General features: G+C 49.4%; 1 protein-coding gene across 1 annotated transcript; it reads right to left on the reverse strand.

Moving 5' to 3' along the window:
* Positions 1-6,176: 6,176 nt before the first annotated feature.
* Positions 6,177-10,782, reverse strand: timm22 (translocase of inner mitochondrial membrane 22 homolog (yeast)). Its single transcript, XM_080183704.1, has 4 exons — positions 10,496-10,782; positions 8,706-8,902; positions 6,666-6,738; positions 6,177-6,580 (listed from the first exon to the last, which is right to left on the reverse strand). The coding sequence occupies exons 1-4, from the start codon at positions 10,761-10,763 to the stop codon at positions 6,504-6,506; spliced, it is 615 nt and encodes a 204-aa protein (XP_080039830.1). The 5' UTR covers positions 10,764-10,782; the 3' UTR covers positions 6,177-6,503.
* Between the last annotated feature and the right edge of the window lie 514 nt (positions 10,783-11,296).

Genomic DNA, 11,296 nt, shown 5'->3' on the forward strand with positions numbered 1-11,296 from the left:
TTATATAGATGATCTGGAGGAGGGGGCTGAGTGTAGGGTAACAAAATTTGCTGATGACACGAAGATGAGTGGAAAAGCAAATTGCGTGGAAGGCGCAGAAAGTCTGCAGAGGGATCTGGATAGGCTGAGCGAGTGGGCGAGGACCTGGCAGATGGAGTATAATGTTAGCAAATGTGAGGTTATCCACTTTGGCAGGAATAATAGTAGGAGGGATTATTATTTAAAAGGTGAAAAGCTGCTGCATGCTACGGTGCAAAGGGACCTGGGGGTCCTTGTGCACGAGTCGCAAAAACCCAGTCTGCAGGTGCAGCAGGTGATCAAGAAGGCGAATGGGATATTGGCCTTTATAGCGAGGGGGATAGAATATAAAAGTCTTGCTGCAACTGTACAGGGTACTGCTGAGGCCACAGCTCGAGTACTGTGTGCAGTTTTGGTCCCCGTATTTGCGAAAGGATATATTGGCCTTGGAGGGAGTACAGAGAAGGTTCACCAGGCTGATACCGGAGATGAGGGGGTTAGCCTATGAAGAGAGATTGAATAGACTGGGTCTGTACTCGTTAGAGTTTAGAAGGCTGAGGGGGGATCTTATGGAGACTTACAAGATAATGAAGGGGATGGATAGCGTAGAGGTAGAGAGATTCTTCCCGCTTAGAAAGGATAGCAGAACTAGAGGGAGCCTCAAAATAAGGAGGGGGGGGGGGCAGTTTAGAATGGAGTTGAGGAGGAACTTCTTCACTCAAAGGGTGGTGAATTTCTGGAATTCTCTGCCCATTGAAGTGGTGGAGGCTACCTCATTGAATATATTTAAGTCACAGGTAGATAGGTTTCTGATAGACAAGGGAATTAAGGGTTATGGGGAGAAAGCGGGAAAGTGGAACTGATTCACTTCAGATCAGCCATGATCTTATTGAATGGCGGGGCAGGCTCGAAGGGCTAGATGGCCTACTCCTGCTCCTATTTCTTATGTTCTTATGTTCTACTGTTCTTTGTGCAGTGGTCAGTCCTACTGATACTATCACAGACAGATGCATCTGTGGCAGGCAGGCTGGTGAGGCGAAGGTCAAGTTAATTTTTCCCTCACCTCCTAGCACAGTGCCAGTCTAGCAACATCCTTTAGGACACGGCCTGCTCGATCTGTGATAAAACCACTGAGCCATTCTTGGTGATGGACACTGAAGTCCTCTATCCAGAGTACATTCTGCATTCTTGCCATCCTCGGTGCTTTCTCCAGCTGGTATTCAACATGAAGGAGTACTGAGACATCAGCTGGGGAGGAGGGAATGATTTAACCTGGTACTATGAGGCCACATTAGGTCCAGAGTCGATGAGTCTGGACTCCCAGTGCAACTCTCTCCTGATTGAATATCACTGCGCCTCTGCTGGGTCTGTCTAGCTGGTGGGACAGGACGCCCCCATGACTAATAATGATGGTGTCTGGGACATGACATTAAGGTATATTTCTGTGAATGTGACTAATTTTGGCACACTTTCTTTTGATCTGATTTATTGTCACGTGTTAGGTTACAGTGAAAAATATTGCTGCTACATAGACAAGGCATACTGTTCATACAGAAGGAAATGAGAGGGTGCAGAATGTAGTATTACAGTCATAGCTAGGGTGTAGAGAAAGATCAACTTAATGCAAGGTGAGTCCATTCAAAAGTCTGATGGCAACAGGAAGAAGCTGTTCTTCAGTTGGTTGGTACATGACCTCAGACTTTTGCATCTTTTCCCCGGTGGAAGGGAGAATATCCGGGGTGAATGGGGTCTTTGATTATACTGGCTGCTTTGCTGAGGCAGCAGGACGTGTAAACAGAGTCAATGAATTCGTGATGGATTGGGCATTCACGACCCTTTGTAGTTCCTTGCGGTGTTGGTCAGAGCAGGAGCCATACCAAGCTGTGATATAACCAGAAAGAATGCTTTCTATGGTGCATCTGTAAAAGTTGGTGAGAGTCATAGCTAACATATCAAATCTCCTTAGACTTTTGAGTAGAGGCGTTGGTGGGCTTTTCTTAATTATAGTATTGCAGTGGGGACTAGGACAGGTTGTTGATGATCTGCACACCTAAAAACTTTAAGTTCTCAATCCTTAGACAGGGGTACATTTCCTTTACGCTTCCTGAAGTCAATGGCAATCTCCTTCGTTTTGTTGATATTTGAGGAAGAGACTATTGTCACCGCACCAATTCACCAGATTCTCTGTTTCATTCCTGTACTCTGTCTCATCATTGTTTGAGATCCGATCCACTACAGTGGTGTCATCAGCAAACTTGAAAATCGAATTGGAGGGGAATTTGGCCACATAGTCATAGGCGTATAAGTACAGTAGGGGGCTGAGAACACAGCCTTGTGGGGCACCAGTGTTGAAGATGATCATGCAGGAGATGTTATTGCCTATCCTTACTGATTACGGTCTATGTGTTCGGAAATTCAGGATTCAGTCGGACAGGGAAGTGCCGTGGCCCAGGCCACAGAGTTTGGAGATGAGTTTCACAGGAATAATGGTGTTGAAGGTTGAACTGTAGTCAATAAATAGGAGTCTGACAAAGATGTCTTTGTTATCTAGGTGTTCTAGAGTTGAAGGTAGGGCCAGGAGATGGTGTCTATTGTGGCAATGGGTGAACTATAATGGATCCAGGGAATCTGGGAGGCTGGTATTGAGCTGTACTATGACTAGTCCACTAGTCCAAAAGCTACCACCGTCAAGGTCCTGCACTTTAGTTTTCTGCCTAATTCTTTATATTCACTTTAGGACCTCATCCCTTTTCCTTGATGTGTTGGTGGGGGAGCATTTTGGTGATAGCGACCACAACATGGTTCAGTTTAAATTTGTTATGAATAAAGAGATAGACAACTTGCAGTAAAAGTTTTGGATTAGAGGAGAATGTCCTCATTCAGGCCAGTTGCTTTCCGTGGGTTGACCTTCGAGAAGGCTGCTCTGACATCTGCAATGGTGACCCCAGGTACAGATTCTTCCAAGGCTTCCAGTGGAGGGTGTGCTTTCGCTGATCTCTTGCTCAAAACGGGGATAGTATGCATTAAGCTCATCAGGGAAGAGTGTGTTGGAGCCAGCAATTTTTAACTGTCTTCATCTTGTAGCATGTTATAGCTTGCCATAGACAGCAGGGATCTGTATGGCTCACCTGGGATTCTAGCTTGGTCCGGTACTGCCTTTTGGCATTTTTGATGAATCTCTTTCGATCATTTCTGGCTTTCTTGTATAGGTCAGGCTCACCTGACTTGAATGCCTCAGACCTGGACTTCAGCAAGCAGTGGATATCCCTGTTCACCCATGGTTTCTGGTTGGGGAACACATGGATTTGTTTCTTTGGCACACAGTCTTCTACACACTTACTGATGAAGTCAGTTACTGTAGTGGTGTACGCGTTCAGGCTGGTCCCAGAGTTTTTAAATACTGACCAATCCACTGACTCCAAGCAGCCCCGTAGCAGATCATCCAATTCCTCAGACCAACATTGCATGAGTTTCTTTGATGGATTCTCCCGCTTCAGTTTTTGTTTGTAAGCCAAGAGCAGGAGCACAGCCTTCATAGAATCCCTGCAGCACAGAAAGAGGCCGTTTGGCCCATCAAGTCTGCACCCACCACAATCCCAACCATGTCCTACCCCCATATCCCTACATATTTTACCTGTTAATCCCTCTAAACTACGCAACTCAGGACACAAAGGGGCAATTTTTAACATGGTCAATCAACCTAACCCAAACATCTTTGTGGGAGGAAACCGGAGCACCGGGAGGAATCCCATGCAGACACAATGAGAATGTGCAAACTCCACAGTGACACAAGCCGGGAATCGAACCCAGGTCCCTGGAGCTGTGAAGCAGCAGTGCTAAATACTGTGCTGCCTTGGGGTCTGATTTGCCAAAGTGTGGCTGGGCGATAGAGCAGTAGGCATGTTTGATATTTGTGTAGCAGTGCTCTGGATATTTGGGCCTCTGGTGGAGCAGGAGACATATTGGTGGTAACTTGGTAGTACGCTCTTGAACTTAGCCTGATTGAAGTCCCTAAGCATGACAGACAAGTCAGAATGTTTCATCTCAAGGCTATTTGTGGTGGAATATATTTCATTCAGCCTGGGGTGAGATGTAAGCTGCCATCAGGATAACAGAGGTGAACTCCCACAGAAAGTAACAGGGCAGCATTTCAACATCAGGTATTCTAGATCCAAGGAGCAGAAATTCATCAGCGTTGCTTTGTCTAGGCACCACGAGGTGTTGTTTTGGAAGCAGACCCCACCTCCCGTAGTCTCGCCTGAGGTCACTGGACAGTTTATTCAGTGAATTGAGAAGCCCTCCGGTTGTAAGGCACACTCCAGTGAAGCAGGAGTGAGCCAGTGCCTCCGTGTAACAGAGTACACAGCAGTTGTGTGTCCTGTTTCAGTGTACCATGCCCCCAGCTGTTAGCAAGGAGGACTTTGAAGGGTCATCAGGGTTGTTTCTGATGCCTAGGTCGATGCTGGTTGGTCCGTCTCATTACATTCCATTGTTTCCTTCGTAGTAATTGAATACAACAGAGTGCCATACTAGGGTACTTCAGTCAACCACACTGCTGTGGCTCTGGAGTCACATGTAGGCCAGACCAGGTAAGGATGGCAGATTTTCTTCCCCAAAGGGCACTAGTGAGCTAGATGGGTTCTTAACAACAATTGGCCATGGTTTCACGGTCACCATTAGACTTTTAATTCAGGGGGCAAGGGGATGATTCCCTCTGTGGAGGCTGTTTAGCAGGCTCTCACTGGTTCACCCTGGCAGGGTTTACAACTGCTCCCCATTAACGGGGAAAAGGTGGCTGACCCTGCTAGAGTTAAGAGGCCATTGAGACCACCCCAGGAGGTTGAGGGTAAGAGGGGTGTGTTCCAGGGCAGGACCAGCCTAGCCCCCAGCATTGCCCAAGGGGCACCTTGGTACTGCCCAAAGCATCAGGCAGTGCCAAGGGGCGAGGCCTATTGTGGGACAATTGGTAGGGAGACCCACTGCCAGTCTGCACAGGGATCAGTGACAGAGGAAGGGAAGGGCTGGTCATGGCATGGGGAAAACATGGACATCAGGAGGCCAGCAATCAGGAGATGGTTGGTCAGAAGGCCAATGGTGGGAGGGGTTGCAGGGTTGGCCAAGCAGTGTGGGGCGACTGCGAATGTGCCAATCTGATCTCCACTCTTGACAGAGCAGCTATGCTGCCCACCTTCCAGCCGGGAATAGGCCCAGCCCCACAGTTTTCAGAATCCCACTCCAGCAATCTGCAGTGCTCAGAGTGTGGGAGATTCATTCTGAAAATCAAGCTTTAAAAAAAAAAATCGGGGAGAGTTACTCTAGTTTTCATGTGAATTCAGCACTGAAAATTTCTCTGGGAGAATGGCCCCCAAGATGTTTCATTAAGTTTAAATTCCACCATCTGCCATGTTGGGATTCAAACCTGGGTCAGCAGACAATTACCCTGGGTCTCTGGATTACAAGTCTGCTGATAATACACTGCACCACTGATCTTTACTCTGAACAGTGATTCTGTACAGTTACACAATGACTGATCCTTCTGAATAAACAGGGACTCTGTCCAGTTATAAAGTAATTGAGCTTTGACAAAGGGTCATCTGGACTTGAAATGTCAGCTCTTTTCTCTCCTTACAAATGCTGCCACACCTGCTGAGATTTTTCAGCATTTTCTCTTTTGATATACAAGATCTTTAGCCTGCTGAATAAACAGTGACCCTGTACAGTTACACAGTGAGTGACCCTTACCCTGCTGAATAAACAGTGACTTTGTACAGTTACACAGTGAGTGATCCTTACCCTGAATAAACAGTGACTCTGTACAGTTACACAGTGAGTGACCCTTACCCTGCTGAATAAACAGTGACTCTGTACAGTTACACAGTGAGTGACCCTTACCCTGCTGAATAAACAGTGACTCTGTACAGTTACACAGTGAGTGATCCTTACCCTGCTAAATAAACAGTGACCCTGTACAGTTACACAGTGAGTGATCCTTACCCTGCTGAATAAACAGTGACCCTGTAGTTACACAGTGAGCGATCCTTACCCTGAATAAAGTGACTCTGTACAGTTACACAGTGAGCGATCCTTACCCTGAATAAACAGTGACTCTGTACAGTTACACAGTGAGCGATCCTTACCCTGAATAAACAGTGACTCTGTACAGTTACACAGTATATTTTATTAAGCTCCATTCAGTTGATAAATTACATACAATATAGGACATACCAACAATAGATCAAATTCCAAACACTTCTTTCCTGTGATTGAAGTCCTTGTTTAATCCTGTCAGTTGTTCCAATTATTCTGCCAGATTTGCACCATAGTTGTGTTATATGTGCGGAAATGACTGTACGTTCACTCTGTTTTTGGACACTTACAGCCCATTTGTGCAGTGTACACAGGCCATTCCAGTGCACTCACTGTGGAGGGTGTTGTGACAGCCCAGAGTTCCTTCCCACTAGCAGCAAGGCAGCTCTGAATTCACATCATCGTAAGTAGTAATCGATGACTGCAGAAAAGGCAGCAAAGCCACCACACCCAATGGCTCCTGCCTTTAGTCCAGCTGCAGAGAAAGGCGCAGGTTAGAAACATTGCCTTAAAAGCTGGAGTTTTAAATCCAGGTACTGATGGCAGGTTCTGTTACTCACCACGGAAACCGATTGCTCCTCCTGTGACGCAGCCACTGAGTACACTGTTCTTCCAATCGGATTTCCCACGGTACTTTCAAAATATCAAAGAAAAGGATTACATGAATTTAAACTCCAGCCAGGTCGCTCCTCATCGACAGAAACACAAGAGTCACACACAACAGAAAGCCATTTGGTTCTGCATATGTTGGCCTTTAGCCTCCACATGAACAAATACTCCTGAGCAACAGTTAGAGTCACTACAGCATTGCAAGGAGGCCATTCAGCCCATTCAATCCAGAGAAGCTTTCTGCAGAGGAGTCCACACAGAGTCACATTTCCCTGCTCTATCCCTGTATCTCAAACCTATCCAATATTCTGTTCACATTTCTGCTTCTACCAGCTTTGAAGATAATGAACTCCAGGTCATTAACACTCACTGTGTTAAAAACGTCTTCCTCACATTTCTCCAATATCTCTTGCGCTAAACTTCCAATCTCTGCAACCCCCCCATCCCCCAGTCCTTGTACCATTAGCCAATAGCAACAGCTCTTCTTTGTCTACCTCGCCTAAGCCTGTCATTTTGGAGACCTCTATTAAACCTCTCCTCAATATCCTTTGTTCCCAGATTTTCCAACCAAACCCTCTGGCTAAAATTCCAAATCTGTGGAGCCATTCTGGTAAATATACTCTCAAGGATATTCACAGCCTTCCAGTGTGGTGACCAGAACTGGACATGATATCCTGGTTGCACCCTAACTGGAGATTTATAAAGGTTCAAAATAACTTCCCAGCTTCTGTACTCAATGCCTTTATTTACAAGGCCCAAAATCCCATATACTTTGCTTAGCACACTCTCAGTATATCCTATGATGGATAAACATGCACTCCCAGCATACACTCTTTACAACAGTGCCATCAAGTCTATTACCCTTCTGCCAAAATATATTATTTCATACTTTAGTATTAGATTCACCTGTTATTTGTGTGCACATTCTGCTGGTTTAGCTGTCTTGTTGTAGTTGATTGAATTGTCCTCTCTTTTGCCACTCCTCGAAGTTTTGATTCATTAGCAAATTTGAAAGTTTACCTTGTATTCCAATATCCAAGTTATTTCTATGTATCAAAAAGCAGTGCTCCTGGCACTAACTCTTGGGGAACCCCATAGCACCATCTTTCAGTCTGAAAAACAACTGTTCACCACAATTGACTGATTTCTGTCCTGAAGCATTTGTTGTTTCTAAGCTGACACTGAGCCTCTTATTCCACGAGCCTCAATTATATTAACCAGCCTTTTATATGGTACTTCGTCAAACACTTTCTTAACATCCATATAAATGACATCCACCACATTCCCTTCATCAACTTTCTTTGTTAGATCATCAGCAAGTTCATAGAATCATAGAATCTTACAGTGCAGAAAGAGGCCCTTCGGTCCATCGAGTCTGCACCGACCACAATCCCACCCCGGCCTTACCCCCCTATCCCTACATACTTTACCCACTAATCCCTCTAACCCAAGCATCTCAGGACACTAAGGGGCAATTTTAGCATGGCCAATCAACCCAACCCGCACATCTTTGGACAATTAATTAGTCAAGCAAGTCCATACTGTCCCTCTTTAGTTCACTTAAACCACTCCAAATGCCTTGTTTCCAGACCTCTTCATCTACCTGTCCAATCTAACCTTGAATACAGACAGTTTCTGTCTCTAGCATTAACCCTGGAAATTAATCCTACAGTCTCTCTGGATGAAGAGGTTTCACCTGTGCTCTGTCCCAACTCGCTTACATTTAACTTTTTGTCTGGCACCTTGATCTCAACTCTCAATATCTGAGAATCACCTGCTTCTAAGCAGTTTCATCCTCTCATAATTTTAACTTGACTTATATTCCATGAATTATGAAGGATCTAAACAAGCCTTCCTCCGATTCTAACCTCACAAATCATCAACATTTGTTACTTTATTAATCTCTGATGCACCTTGGGATGTTAATACGAGGAGGTGTTGTGTAAATGCAAGTTGATCTTGTTAACCGAGCAGTTGGAAGGCAGACTGACCGATTCAATTAGGCATTCTGTACAAGAAAACATGGCACCAACGATTGCAAAGTTCTTTGCGTACGACATCCCACGCTGGCCCATGTCTTTCAGAACTTCTTTGGCTGTTGGTGTCCGCAAAGGATCCTTTGGATCAAATCCAACATTGGTATCAATACCGGCTGTGAAGATCCCAAATGCCCCACCTAGCACAAAGCCTAAGAGGAAGAGACAACATAAATGATTCAAAAAGAGATTACCAAGTCAGTCTCAGAGATCAAAAACAACAGAGTCCTGACACCAGTGTGGGGTCTATTGCCATTGGAATCCTGTGGCAGCCCTTTATAGATTTATCATCGTGCTGATGTCAGCTGGATCCTAGATTCTGCCACTGCCCTCCCCTTTTCCCTAAGAATGTGGATTCTCCTGTCACCTTTTAAACTGCCTCCTGCACTGTGCTTCATTGTTTCTCCTTTCCTGACAGTGCTGGATCTGGTGGGAGTACTGGCAACAAATGAGAAAGTACCAACACAACATTTTGTTTCCTTGCTAATTTTAATGAATTGCTCCAGCAGTGGGAAGGAGCTGTGGCTGATATCCCGCCACACTCTCCTTGTCCACATAATGGAGTACAGGGATTGAACTCAGCCCTCCACTTGTCTATGGAGACTGTCCCCCTACAGTGGGTTGATCCATACAGGTTTTCAGTCTGGTTAGTTATTGCACCCTGTACTGACCAGGCACACTCATTTTCAACAACAGGATTCTGTCACAGGATTTGCTGGCATTCATTTGAAAGAATCTGAATCCAAAATAATTCAAACTCACAAGCCAGCAGGCAATCAGATCATCTCTGAATGGAACAAAAACAGAAGATGCTGGGGAATCTCAGCAGTGAGGCAGTAGCTGGCAATGTTCTAAGAGTTACTCAGACTGGACAAGTCTCTCTACAGACACTCTGACCTGCTGAGATTCTGCAGCATTCCCGGGTGTTTCAGAGTCCAGCATCCCCCCCTCACCACCCCCCCAACGCCGCCACCCCCCCCTCACCACCACCCCCCCCCCTCCCCCCTCACCACCCCCCCACCCCCACCCACCCCCCCCCCCCCACCCACCCCCCCCCCCCCCCACCCTCACCCCCCCCCCCCACCACCTCACCCCCCCCCCCACCACCTCACCCCCCCCCCCCACCACCTCACCCCCCCCCCCCACCACCTCACCCCCCCCCCCCACCCTCACCCCCCCCCCCCACCCTCACCCCCCCCCCACCACCTCACCCCCCCCCCACCCTCACCCCCCCCCCCACCACCTCACCCCCCCCCCACCCTCACCACCCCCCCCCCACCCTCACCCCCCCCCCCCACCACCTCACCCCCCCCCCCCCACCCTCACCACCCCCCCCCCACCCTCACCCCCCCCCCCCACCACCTCACCCCCCCCCCCCACCCTCACCACCCCCCCCCCACCCTCACCCCCCCCCCCCACCACCTCACCCCCCCCCACCCTCACCACCCCCCCCCCACCCTCACCCCCCCCCCCCAACACCTCACCCCCCCAACACCTCACCCCCCCCCACCACCTCACCCCCCCCCACCACCTCACCCCACCCCCCCCACCACCTCACCCCCCCCACCACCTCACCCCCCCCACCACCTCACCCCACCCCCCCCACCACCTCACCCCCCCCACCACCTCACCCCCCCCACCACCTCACCCCACCCCCCCCACCCCACCTCACCTCACCCCACCTCACCTCACCCCACCTCACCCCACCCCTCCCCTCTGACCCCCAACTCCCTTTGACCCCTCACCTCCCACACAGGCCAGTGCCGCTTTAAAGCCGCAGCTCTCCATAGCGCGCTCCACCATTTTCTGCTCCTCTGATTTAACGGGTGCGGGGAATCCACCCAGTACGGCGGGGCTGAGGGGACGTGGCTGGCGCTGCTGTCCCACCAACTGCTGCAGGAGCTGGGAGTAAATGAGGCCAGAGTCCGGAAGGGGCTCAGCCTGGCTGCGGAGCTGGGACTGGCCGCCATGGGGACGGAGCTCTGGCCGCGGAACCACGGCTCCATCAGCCATCACTGCGTCACGACGCAGGCCCCGCCCCGTCAGCCGGACCCCGCCCACCAGACCCCACCACCGTCAGCGGGACCCCGCCCAGCACGCCCCGCCCCCGACAACCGGACCCCGCCCCCCCAGACCCTACCCCCGGAAACCGGACCCCGCCCCGTCAGCCGGGCCCCACCCCCTTTATTGGAAGCGTCTCCAGGCTCTGCGGTCATTCGGGCCATGGACTTGGTGCTAGGGTTTGTGCCTCAGAAATGAATCATTGAGAGTGAATTGAGACAAACGGCAGCAATCCGGCTGTGCACAGGGCCCGCTCACACAGACACGCTGCGCACGATGGGGCTGGAGTCGGGAGCTCTATAACAGGGGATCCCGCCCCGCCCAGGCTGAGGAGCCCCAGCCACAGCCACCCGGCACAGCCATTTCCGCTTCCGGCCGCGCTGCCTGCCGGGAGGGCGAGGCCACGCGGAGTCCCGGAAGGCAACGCACATGCGCAGCAGCTTCCCGCCAAACCCTGCTTCCAGAAGAGGGAGAGTCATCCTGAG

The sequence above is a fragment of the Carcharhinus amblyrhynchos genome, unplaced genomic scaffold (assembly GCF_965287045.1).
Source record: "Carcharhinus amblyrhynchos unplaced genomic scaffold, sCarAmb.v2.hapA scaffold_382, whole genome shotgun sequence".
NCBI lineage: Eukaryota > Metazoa > Chordata > Chondrichthyes > Carcharhiniformes > Carcharhinidae > Carcharhinus > Carcharhinus amblyrhynchos.